At 46.0% G+C, this 11,511-nt stretch overlaps 1 protein-coding gene across 1 annotated transcript in view; it reads right to left on the reverse strand.

Annotated features, from left to right (window-relative positions):
- Positions 1-7,981, reverse strand: part of ERCC4 (ERCC excision repair 4, endonuclease catalytic subunit) — a 127,297-nt gene extending 119,316 nt beyond the window's left edge. Inside the window, exons 1-2 of the mRNA XM_082262483.1 lie at positions 7,803-7,981; positions 239-419 (exon numbers count right to left, since the gene is read on the reverse strand). Of these exons, the coding sequence (XP_082118609.1) occupies positions 239-419; positions 7,803-7,976 (355 nt within the window). The 5' untranslated portion in view covers positions 7,977-7,981. The remainder of the gene's footprint in view (positions 1-238; positions 420-7,802) is intronic.
- Between the last annotated feature and the right edge of the window lie 3,530 nt (positions 7,982-11,511).

Genomic DNA, 11,511 nt, shown 5'->3' on the forward strand with positions numbered 1-11,511 from the left:
AGACTACACCTGTGTTCAACTCTGAGTGTCTAGTAAGGTAAAAAAAAAAAAAAAGACCAAGGCTGTGATTTAGCAGGGAAAGTCTCAATCCCTTCTTGAAGATACTAACCCTACAGACACGACATGGTGATGCTAGAGGATTATCACCTAAGATCAAAATGTAGTAACAGGTTTATCAACCAAAGGTTTATTAACATGAACTTTATTCTTTATTGTAGAAAATACAGTAAATACTCACCAGTTATTAGGTTGGCAGGAATCCGGTCTGTAAGAAAATCCACCACAAGGATACGACTAGTAACAAATAACACACCGCCCTGTGTGTACACATCATATCGTTCATTACTGCCTACTTCATTGTTGATGATTCGGGGCAAATGACTAACTTCTTCTGCCCTGAGCTGTTCAATAAAATATTCCTAAAAAAAAAGGAAATATATAGCAGCATTAAAACACACAACATAAAAAAAACCATTAGACTGATAAAACAGTCTGAACTAGGTTTGTTTCTGTGATAAAATGATGGGAGGGTACATACATCTTACACTCTGATTATTGGCAACAATATTGGTATGTTTTTTTAAAGATATGTTTATTAGGAATATTTCAATTGTTATACAGTAAGTACAACAATAAACAGGTTACAAACATAATCAAACTATGCCTCCCGTGTCTCAATAAGATATTATAATGGTAAAGAAAGTGACGGTATGCATTAAATCACAACATACATAGAGGAGGAAGGGTACATGCAAATCAAAAGGACACCAATGCAGTGAAAAAATACAGAGATTATACTAACATCCAGGATCTAAAGACGATAGGGTAAGGGGACTAGATACCCCTATATGCCATAGTTTATCAAAAAGATGAGGTTCAAAAGGTAAGTCCATACAGGGGTAAATCATTTATTATTTAAGTCAAGTGGTCAGAGTGGGATGGGTTGCTCCATTCCAGGATAAGAGTATATCTTCTTAAAGCGGTTGTATCCCCAAAAACGCCAAAAAAAAAAAACCCTGCAGGACAATGACAATGTGCTAGTATGCATCGCATACTAGCACATTATGAAATACTTACCTTAGAACGAAGCCCCAACACGGTTGCCCGGATATCGTTGAGGCAGCTGACGTTCCCTCAGCGTCTCTGGCACTGTGAGTGGCGGGAGCCGCGATGACGTCACTCCTGCGCATGCATGCGGGAGTTCACTTTCTGGCAAAGACCCGGCAAGGAGCTCTGAAGGTCCAGCAAGATACACCGGCCCTTTAAAGCGCATGTGCCACTGGTGTCAGTGGCTGCATGCAGTGTGAATATCTCCTAAACCTTGCTGGTTTAGGAGATATTAATTTTACCTACAGGTAAGCCTTACCTGTAGGTAAAAGTTAACCACTTGCGCCCAGCCCACCGCACATTTACTGCGGCACTCTGCCGCTGCTGGGCAAAGCAAAGTCCTACGTCGCTCGCTCAGGAGACTTCAGGGGTGAGCGTGCGCCAGCAGTGGCACGCTCCTGCCCCCACTCATTACCTGGGGAGCCAGCCCGTGTGACCGGCGGCTCCGATGGCCGCCGGCCACTCGCGATCTCCCACAGTAGTGAAAGAAGGACAGGCGGCTGATGTAAACACAGCCGTCTGTTATTCTCACTGAAGTAATCACAGAGGCTCTGTGATCCTGCTATATAGGATCGCATGTCTCTGTGATTACTTCACAAGCCACGCCCCCCCCCCCCCCCACAGTTAGAATCATGCCCCTAGGGTCACACTTGACCCCTTGATCACCAGTAATGTTAACCCCTTCCCTGCCAGTGTCATTTTTACAGTAACAGTGCATATTTATAACACTGATTACTGTAGTAATGTCACTGGTACCCCCAAAAGTGTCTAAAATGTCAGTTAGGGGTCTGATCTGTCCACCACAATGTCGCAGTCCCGCAAAAAAAGAAAAAATATATTAAAAAAAACCAAACCAATCAAAATATGCTAACTGCGATTTTTACCAAAAATATGTAGCAGAAAACAAATTGGCCTAAAATGTTACAAAATTTTGATTTTTAAATTTTTTTTTGAGAATTTCATATAAAAAAAATTTTGAAAAATGTTGTTATTTTTCCAAAATTGTCGCTCTTTTTTTGTTTATAGTGCAAAAAATAAAATCGCACAGGTGATCAAATGCCACCAAAAGAAAGCTCTATTTGTGGGAACAAAAAGGAGGTCAATTTTGTTTGGGTACACCGCCGCACGACCGCGCAATTGTCCGTTAAAGTCACGTAGTGCCGAATCGCAAACTAGAGCCTGGTCATTGAGCAGCCAAATCCTCCTGGGGGTAAAGTGGTTAAAAAGCAGAGTATACTACCACTTTAACAAAAAAATACAGTAAACGTAATAGACATTTAACATATGCAGGGACAGTTAATTCACCAAAAATAGCAAGTAAACAATTTTTAGGGTGTAATATATTAAGGGAAAACCAATACAGTAGAAAAACATAAGACAATGTCTGACCGTAATGTATGAACTATAAGGCAGAAGCAAAAACAATGTATGAAATTATCAGAGTCCCCGCAGCCTCTAAAACATTCAACTTAGGGCCTGCTCTGTGTATAGGTGACAAGGGTATTTAATGCCCCAGGAAATCCAGCATTGTGGATCTGGGATCGGAAGGAGTTCATGAAGAGTAGGATTATACCAGAGTGGATTATTGGGGGAGGCAGTCCACACAGCTTTAGAGAAACGGGTTACTATAGCAATAAAGAGAGATAATGTGTTACATAACATCATTGTCCCAGGACAGGGGGGAACCTGTCTTTGATACACAATGTTATGCAGAGATTCAAAGGAGGAAACTATAGCGGCTTTATAATTAGTACAAGCATTGACTGGGGAAGGATGCAACCAGTCGTGGACCACCACCATCTGTGAGGCTAGATAGAACAACAAATTAGGAAAAGCTTCACCTGCCATATGAGAAGGTGATTTAAAAACTTCTAGGGCCATTTTAAGGGCACAGCGATTCCCTAAGAATCCTGAGCAAATAGTCAATATACACCTATTGGTTTGTTCTTGAAAATAAACTGGTTACAGGGGCGTATCCAAAGGTTGGTGATAAATGACAGGTACTCAAACTGGTCTGGAGTGGTAAGTGGGGTTCCCCAAGGTTCTGTCCTGGGACCAATTCTGTTTAAAGCGGAGTTCCGGGCACAAAATCTATATTTTTTTTTTGTGCCCCTCCGCTAGTTAGACATCACCTGAAAAGGAATTGGATAGTTAGGTTTTTTTTTTTTTGTTTACTCACCTTGTAAATGAAGATCATAAATACTCACCTCAGAGTACTTACTCCCTCAGCGCCGCTGTCACTTCCTGTCTCACGATGATTCCTGGGAGATGAATGTCATCGCTCCCAGGAATCAATGCGACAAGACCGGCCCTGCTCGTCACTTCCGGGGCGACGTGGAGGAATGCGGCGCCGCACCGGAAGTGACGAGAGGGGCCGGTGTGGGAGCATTCTGGGACAAGATGACGCGGAAGAAGACACAGAAGAGGACCGCGCCGGCTTCAGCTGCCCACAAGAGAGATGGAAACGCTGTGGAAGAAATTTTATAAGTATTTCTTCTAAAAGGTAAGTGCGAACCGGGACAGATCAGAGGCTAGCCATTGTGGAATGTACTAGCCCTGACTGTCTGGGGGGTATGTTCAGTGAAAAATGACTTCTGTGCCCGGAACTCCGCTTTAAATTCTTCATAAATAATATAAAGGATGGGATTAACCGGTTGCCGACCGCCGCACGACTATATACTGCGGCGGTCAGCCCCGGCCAGGCAGAGTGACGTATCGGTACGTCACTCGCCTGTCACTGACTTGCGAGCCTATCGCGGGCGGGCGCGCGCCCGCCGAGGCGCGCGCCCGCCGCGGCTCGTTCACAGGCAAGTCAGTGCGTCAGTCTACGATCGCTCCTGTGAAGGGAGAAAGACAGAGCAGCTTGTGTAAACAAGTTCTCCCTGTGTAAAAGTAAAGATCTGACCGTTCTACTATGTAGAACGGTTGATCTTTGCTTTTACACCAATAGCCATGTCCCTACACAGTAGAAAGCACGCCCCTAGGACACACTTAACCCCTCCCTGTCCAATAAAGTTAACCCCTTCCCTGCCAGTGTCATTTTTGCAGTAACAGTGCATATGTATAGCACTGATTACTGCAGTAATGTCACTGGTAACCCCAAAAGTGTCAAAAATGTCAGTCAAGGGTCCGATCTGTCCGCCGCAATGTCGCAGTACCGAAAAAAAAATCGCAGATCGCCGCCATTATGCGTTAAAAAAAAAAACACCAAAAATGACAAAAATCTTTCTCTTTGTTAGTAAACGCGATAACTTTTGCGCAAACCAATCAAAATACGCTTTTTGCGATTTTTTTTACCAAACATAGGTAGCGTAAAACAAATTGGCCGAAAAATGTTAAAAAATTTTGATTTTTACTTTTTTTTTGGGGGAATTTCATATAAAAAAATGTGAAAAATATTGTTATTTTTGCAAAATTTACGCTCTTTTTTTGTTTATAGCGCGTGATCAAAAAATCGCACAGGTGATCAAATACCACCAAAAGAAAGCTCTGTTTGTGGGAAAAAAAGGACGTCAAATTCGTTTAGGTACAGCGTCGCACGACCGCGCAATTGTCCGTTAAAGTCACGCAGTAAAAAAATCGCAAAAAAACCCCTGGTCCTTTAGCAGCCAAATCCTCCGGGGCTTAAGTGGTTAATAGCTCAATATCAGTTTTTGCAGATGACACAAAAATATGCAGGGCAAAAACTTCACATCAGGACATAGAAATCTTACAGAATGATCTGAACAAAAAATGGAGTTGGCATGTTCCAATTTCCTACTTTTATATGTTCTTTTGTAAAATCTTTAATAAAAACTATTGAACATTAAAAAATGGAGTTGGCAACTACATGGCAAATGAGGTTTAAAGGGGAGAAATGTAAGGTAATGCACTTTGGGGCTAAAAAGGTAAACGCAAACTACTCACTAGGGGGAGAACCTCTGGGGAATCAAGGGTGGAAAAACATCTGGGGGTCCTAGTGGAAGATAGACTGAGCAATAGCATGCAATGTTAAGCTGCTGCTGCCAAAGTCAGCAAAATTTTAGCATGTATAACAAAGGGGATATACTCCAGAGATAAACCTATAATCCTGCCACTTTACAAAACTCTGGTCCGGCCACATCTGGAGTATTCTGTTCAGTTCTGGTCACCAATCCACATAAGGGATGTGCTGGAGCTGGAGGGGGTCCAAAGAAGAGCAACTAAACTAATTAAGGGATTGGAGGACCATAATTACAAGGAGCGACTTCAAGCGCTAAATTTATTCTCACTGGAGAAGAGACGCCTGAGAGGGGACATGACAGAAATTTACAAATACCTCAAAGGTGATCCCAGCATAGCAAAAAAACGATTCAGTCTCAGGGAGTGTTAGAGGACACTTGGCCACACAATGAGATTGGAGGAGAAGCGAGTTAACCTTAAACTGCGTAGGGGGCTTTTCACTGTCAGGGTGGTGAGAATGTGGAACTCTCTTCCACAATTGGTGGTATCAGCGGGGAGTATTGATACTCTTAAAAGACTCTTGGACGTGCATCTCAAAGAACACACACAGGGTTTTGGGAAATTATTATCATCACTGACACACACACACACACCTACACAGGTTGAACTGGATGGACTGTTGTCTTTATTCAACCTTAACTACTATTTAATTTTCTTATTTAAAGGATAAGCTCACCTTTGGGAATATGTTACATGTTCCACCTGTTTTTAGGATGGAACATGTAGCATGCTCCCGCTCCCGCAGCTGCTGAGCTTTCCAGGCTCCTACAAAAATAAAAAAAGTAATTGCACATTTTTTTACCTCTAATTTTTTAAAGGTGAATGTATCCTTTAAGGTTTAAAGCATTCCTCTAGAACAGCCTCTCTTAACCTTTTCACCCTACAGCAGGGGTCTCAAAACTTTCTAAGCAAAGGGCCAGTTTACTGTCTTTCAGGCTTTAGAGGGGCCGAACTGTGGCCAGTGGAAGTAGAAATTCCCCACCATCAGTGCTTTATCATTGGTTTTAATGGGAGCACCCCATTGATGGTGTCAGCAGGGGGAATGGTGTTCCATCATTAATGTCAGTTGGTGGAATAGTGCCCCAAGGGCCAGATAAAGCCAAGCAAAGAGCCATATCTGGACCCTGGGCCGTAGTTTTGAGACAAATATGCAAAAAGAGAGATGCGGCACTTCCGAATGCAGGAAAATCGTGGAGTTTATTGCCCATAAAATCATCCGACATAGACCATAGGACAACACACCATTCAGCAAACGCGTTTTCACATTTGCTGAATGGTGTGTTGTCCTATGGTCTATGTCGGATGATTTTATGTGCAATAAACTCCATGATTTTCCAGCATTTGGAAGTGCCTCATCCTCTCTTTTTGCATATTTGTACTCTCCGGGCCTCGGACCTCAGCGAGCACCCTGCATGGGTTTTCTCCAGCCTCTCTGAGATCACAGCTCTGCAGACTGTTTTGGAGCGGTGGGTTCATCCCTTTTCCCTTCCCGCTTTAATCTATCATAGTTTGGAGACCACAGTCATAGAGGAACCCTTAAAATAATTTTCAGATCTCAGGGAACCACTAATACTAATATTCCATCAGGGGTCATTGGGAAAATTCCCCTTACATTGGTGGTGGCCAGTTGGTAGAATGCACCCTTTACAGTGGTGGTCAGAAAGTCACCCTCGCAAGTCATGCCATGTGGCATTGGACCTGGAATTATGCAAGCACTATCAGATAGATGGTCAGTTAGCCACAGCTTAAAACGGAGTTCCACTGGCTTTTATGTTTATTAAAGTCAGCAGCTACAAAAAGTGTAGCTGCTGAATTTTAATAAACACATACTCATCTGTCCCACAGTACAGCGATGTGCCTGGGGGGGGGGGGGGGGGGAGCCTCAGTTCTCTCCGTCTTCTCCCCGTGGCGCCTGCATCTCTAGTGTGGGCACCCGGCTGTGACAGCTTGCAGCTTCACAGCCGGGTGCGCACTGCGCATGCGCGAGTCGCGCTGCACATCCGGAATGGACGGGCAATCTTCTGGGACATGTGACGTGTCGTCAAAGATTGCAGGGAGGGAGGGTGAGAGGAGAACTTCTGCCTGAGCCGCCTAGGCGGGCTGAGCAGAAGTGGGAGCGGGTACCTGTCGTAATCTAGGTACTCGCTCACCCCCCCCAAAAAAATGACATGCCAAATGTGGCATGTCCGGACCACTTAAAGCAGAAGTTCCACTTTTGAGTGGAACTCCGCTTTAGGGAACTCTAGGGTACCAAGGAACTCTGGTTGAGAATGGCTGCTGTAGAATGTTATATGAAAACAATTTTCTATGGTCCCAAATACTGAAGCAAGTCAAGTGTGGCCTTCATTACAACCCATTGTGAGGATACAGGGAGAATATTTGTATATGTTTGTAATTTGTTCATTGTACTTGGGTCTTTGTTTCTCAGCTGAATGTACATGATTCAGTGCTGTGCTGATTATCAGCTAGATACAGTGGTCCTCAACCCTGGTCCTCAGGGCCCACTAACAGGCCAAGTTTGCAAGATAACTGAAATACATCCCAGGTGATATCATTTGCTGCTCAGGGATTGCAGTACTCTAGTCTGCATCTCCCCAAGGTAATACCTAAAATCTGGCCTGTTAGTGGGCCCTGAGGACCGGAGTTGAGGACCACTGAGCTAGAATACTAAAATGTCACTACTGAGTATTCTTGAGAAAAGTAGCGAATAATACCTCCTCGGCTGTATTAGTATTTAACACTAATACCAGGTTTCCCGGGTCACAGTAAAGCTTCAAGAAGTTCTGCAAGATTCTGTCAATGCCGAGCCCCCGGGCAGTGATGACAAGACCATCCTCATGGAATAGATCCAGAAAGATTTGATTTTCATGCTCCAGGAGAGGTGCCATTTGCAGTCTCTAATAAGGAAAACAACTATTAGTAAACACAAAAGCTCATACAAACACAATGAATATATAATACTGCTGCAGACAAAGGGCTCTTTCACACGGGCGATCTGATCAGATCCGCCTGTCAGTTTTTTAGGCGGATCTGATCGGATCCTCCATGCAGCTCTATGGGGCAGCGGGTGTCAGCGGAGACATGTCCGCTGACACCCGCTGCCATCCGCATCCGATCCTGTGCGTGAAATCTGGACGGATGGAAACCCTATTTTTCCATCCGTTCAGTAATCGGATCGGATCTGATGAGAGCGGACAGGCGGTCCGCTCTCATCCGATCCCCCATAGAGGGCAGCGGGGGCCGAGACACCTCCCTCTCCGCTCTGCAAGCAGAGACGGAGCTGTCATCCGCCCGGCTCAGCGGGAATCGCGGATCGATCCCCGCTGAGCAACACGGATCCGCCTACGGAGGCGGACCGTGTGAAAGAGCCCAAAGACTCTGAACCACTGTGGATGCACAGAGATTTGGAAGCAGACTAAGGGCTCTTTCACACGGTCCGCCTCCGTGCTGCTCAGCCTGACAAGTCGCGGTCGCGGTCCATTGAGCAGTACAGGACCCGTTCTAATAGGAGCGACACAAGTCGCTCCGACTTAGAAAAAGGGTCCTGTACTACTTTGGGGCGACCTCGGAGCGACTTGCATTGACTTCAATTATGTGAAGTCCCTGCAAGTCGCGCCAAAGTACTTCACAGGTCGCCCCCCGAAGTTGTGTCGCCTCAGAGTGAACCGGCTCTAAAAGGAAAAAAAACACTCCACAGTTTTCTCATAAAAAGACAAATAAGAAAGCATAGGACACTTTTACCTTATTTATAACTTTGGTCTGAATTTCCTGCCAAAAGATTTGTAATGCTCTAACAGCCAGTCATGTAATGTGTTCACCCCTGCCAGCAGCACAGCCAGGTCCTCACAATGTAAATAGACAATGAAGGAGCAGCACACCAATAAAGTCAGCTTTAGCCTCTGGTAAGCAAGCTCACAGTGTTAGAGTATGGACTTTCCCAATGTTGCTGTTTAATGTAAAATGCATCGTTTGATTCTTAAAGTTATATCTGGATTACATATCTGCCTGGTGAATGTAGGAAGAAAAACTACAAATAAACCTCATCAGGAGAGTGTGCAGAGCTCTGGCCTACCCTCACTACATCCCACAATGAAATAACGGCAGTCTATGGAGAACTACAATGCCCAGCGTTCCTTAGGCAGCCCATCCTCCTCATACAGCTATTGCCCTGGGTACAATAAATGATGCCATGATAGAGGACGGGTCAGTCCAGGTGTCGGAGACTCTCAGCTCCTCTCGCCATGGACAATGTAATCACAGCACTTACTATAACTATGATAACACGGGATGTTACCAGAGCAGAGGCCGGAGAACACTGAGCATAGAAATGAATGGCACAAGCCTCTCTTCTAACTTCTTCCACAGGGAATTTCTCGGAGGGGGAATCACTATTAGAAAACGGTAGCGGCAAGTTCCTACCTCGTAGAAGGACCCTGGTGATGTCACAGACCATGTGACTGTTTGGTCACATGATACAGAGTTACAGGAAGTGGATAGGAACTAATCACAACAACAGAACACATGTGGCTGCTCTGCTAGGATGTGTGCGGGTTTTTCTGCATGAACTTCTGGAATCTCTGCCAAGGAATAGGACTGTCTCTAGCTGTATATGGTGGGAGGATGTCTGTAGCTGTATATGGGGGGGGGGGAATGTCTGTAGCTGTATATGGGGGGGGGGGGGGGGGATGTCTGTAGCTGTATATGGGGGGGGATGTCTGTAGCTGTATATGGGGGGGGGGGATGTCTGTAGCTGTATAGGGGGGGTGTCTAGCTGTATATGGGGGGGGGATGTCTGTAGCTGTATATGGGGGGAGGATGTCTGTAGCTGTATATGGGGGGGGGGGGGATGTCTGTAGCTGTATATGGGGGGGGGGGGGGGAATGTCTGTAGCTGTATATGGGGGGGGATGTCTGTAGCTGTATATGGGGGGGGGGGATGTCTGTAGCTGTATATGGGTGGGGAATGTCTGTAGCTGTATATGGGGGGGGGATGTCTGTAGCTGTATATGGGGGGGGAATGTCTGTAGCTGTATATGGGGAGGAATGTCTGTAGCTGTATATGGGGGGGGGGGGATGTCTGTAGCTGTATATGGGTGGGGAATGTCTGTAGCTGTATATGGGGGGGGGATGTCTGTAGCTGTATATGGGGGGGGATGTCTGTAGCTGTATATGGGGGGGGGGGATGTCTGTAGCTGTATATGGGTGGGGAATGTCTGTAGCTGTATATGGGGGAATGTCTGTAGCTGTATATGGGGGGGGGATGTCTGTAGCTGTATATGGGGGGGGGGGATGTCTGTAGCTGTATATGGGGGAATGTCTGTAGCTGTATTTGGGGGGGGGGATGTCTGTAGCTGTATTTGGGGGGGGGATGTCTGTAGCTGTATTTGGGGGGGGGATGTCTGTAGCTGTATATGGGGGGGGGAATGTCTGTAGCTGTATATGGGGGGGGGATGTCTGTAGCTGTATATGGGGGGGGGGGGAATGTCTGTAGCTGTATATGGGGGGGGGGGAATGTCTGTAGCTGTATAGGGGGGGATGTCTGTTTCTGTATATGGGGGGGGGATGTCTGTTTCTGTATATGGGGGGGGATGTCTGTTGCTGTATATGGGGGGGATGTCTGTTGCTGTATATGGGGGGGATGTCTGTTGCTGTATATGGGGGGGATGTCTGTTGCTGTATATGGGGGGGGGGATGTCTGTAGCTGTAAATGCGGGGGGGGGATGTCTGTTGCTGTATATGGGGGGGGAAAGTCTGTAGCTGTATATTGGGGGGGAAAGTCTGTAGCTGTATATGGGGGGGGGGAATTGTCTGTAGCTATATAGGGGGGGGTGTCTGTAGCTGTATATGGGGGGGGGGGGAATGTCTGTAGCTGTATATGGGGGGGGGAATGTCTGTAGCTGTATATGGGGGGGGGAATGTCTGTAGCTGTATATGCGGAGGGGGAGATGTCTGTAGCTGTATATGGGGGGGGGGGAATGTCTGTAGCTGTATATGCGGAGGGGGAAAGTCTGTAGCTGTAAATGCGGGGGGGGGGGAATGTCTGTAGCTGAATATGCGGGGGGGGGGAATGTCTGTAGCTGTATATGCGGGGGGGGAATGTCTGTAGCTGTATATGCAGGGGGGGAATGCCTGTAGCTGTATATGGGGGGGGGATATTTTTCTTGGTCTTCCAGATCTTGCTTTAACTTCCACTGTTCCTGATGACTGCAATATCTTAATTACATTCCGAACAGAGGATATTGACATCTGAAAATGCTTTGCTTCTTTTTATAGCCTTCTCCGGCTTTGTGAGCGTCAACTATTTCCTGTTTCAGTTTTCTAGACAACTGCTTAGAAGATCCCATGACGCTGACTGTTGGGGCAAGGTCAGATGAGTCTGGGCATTTAAAACCTTTGAGATGGACATCACCTGGTCTTCCCAGAC

The sequence above is a fragment of the Pelophylax lessonae genome (assembly GCF_965119305.1).
Source record: "Pelophylax lessonae genome assembly, chromosome: 6".
Lineage (NCBI taxonomy): Eukaryota > Metazoa > Chordata > Amphibia > Anura > Ranidae > Pelophylax > Pelophylax lessonae.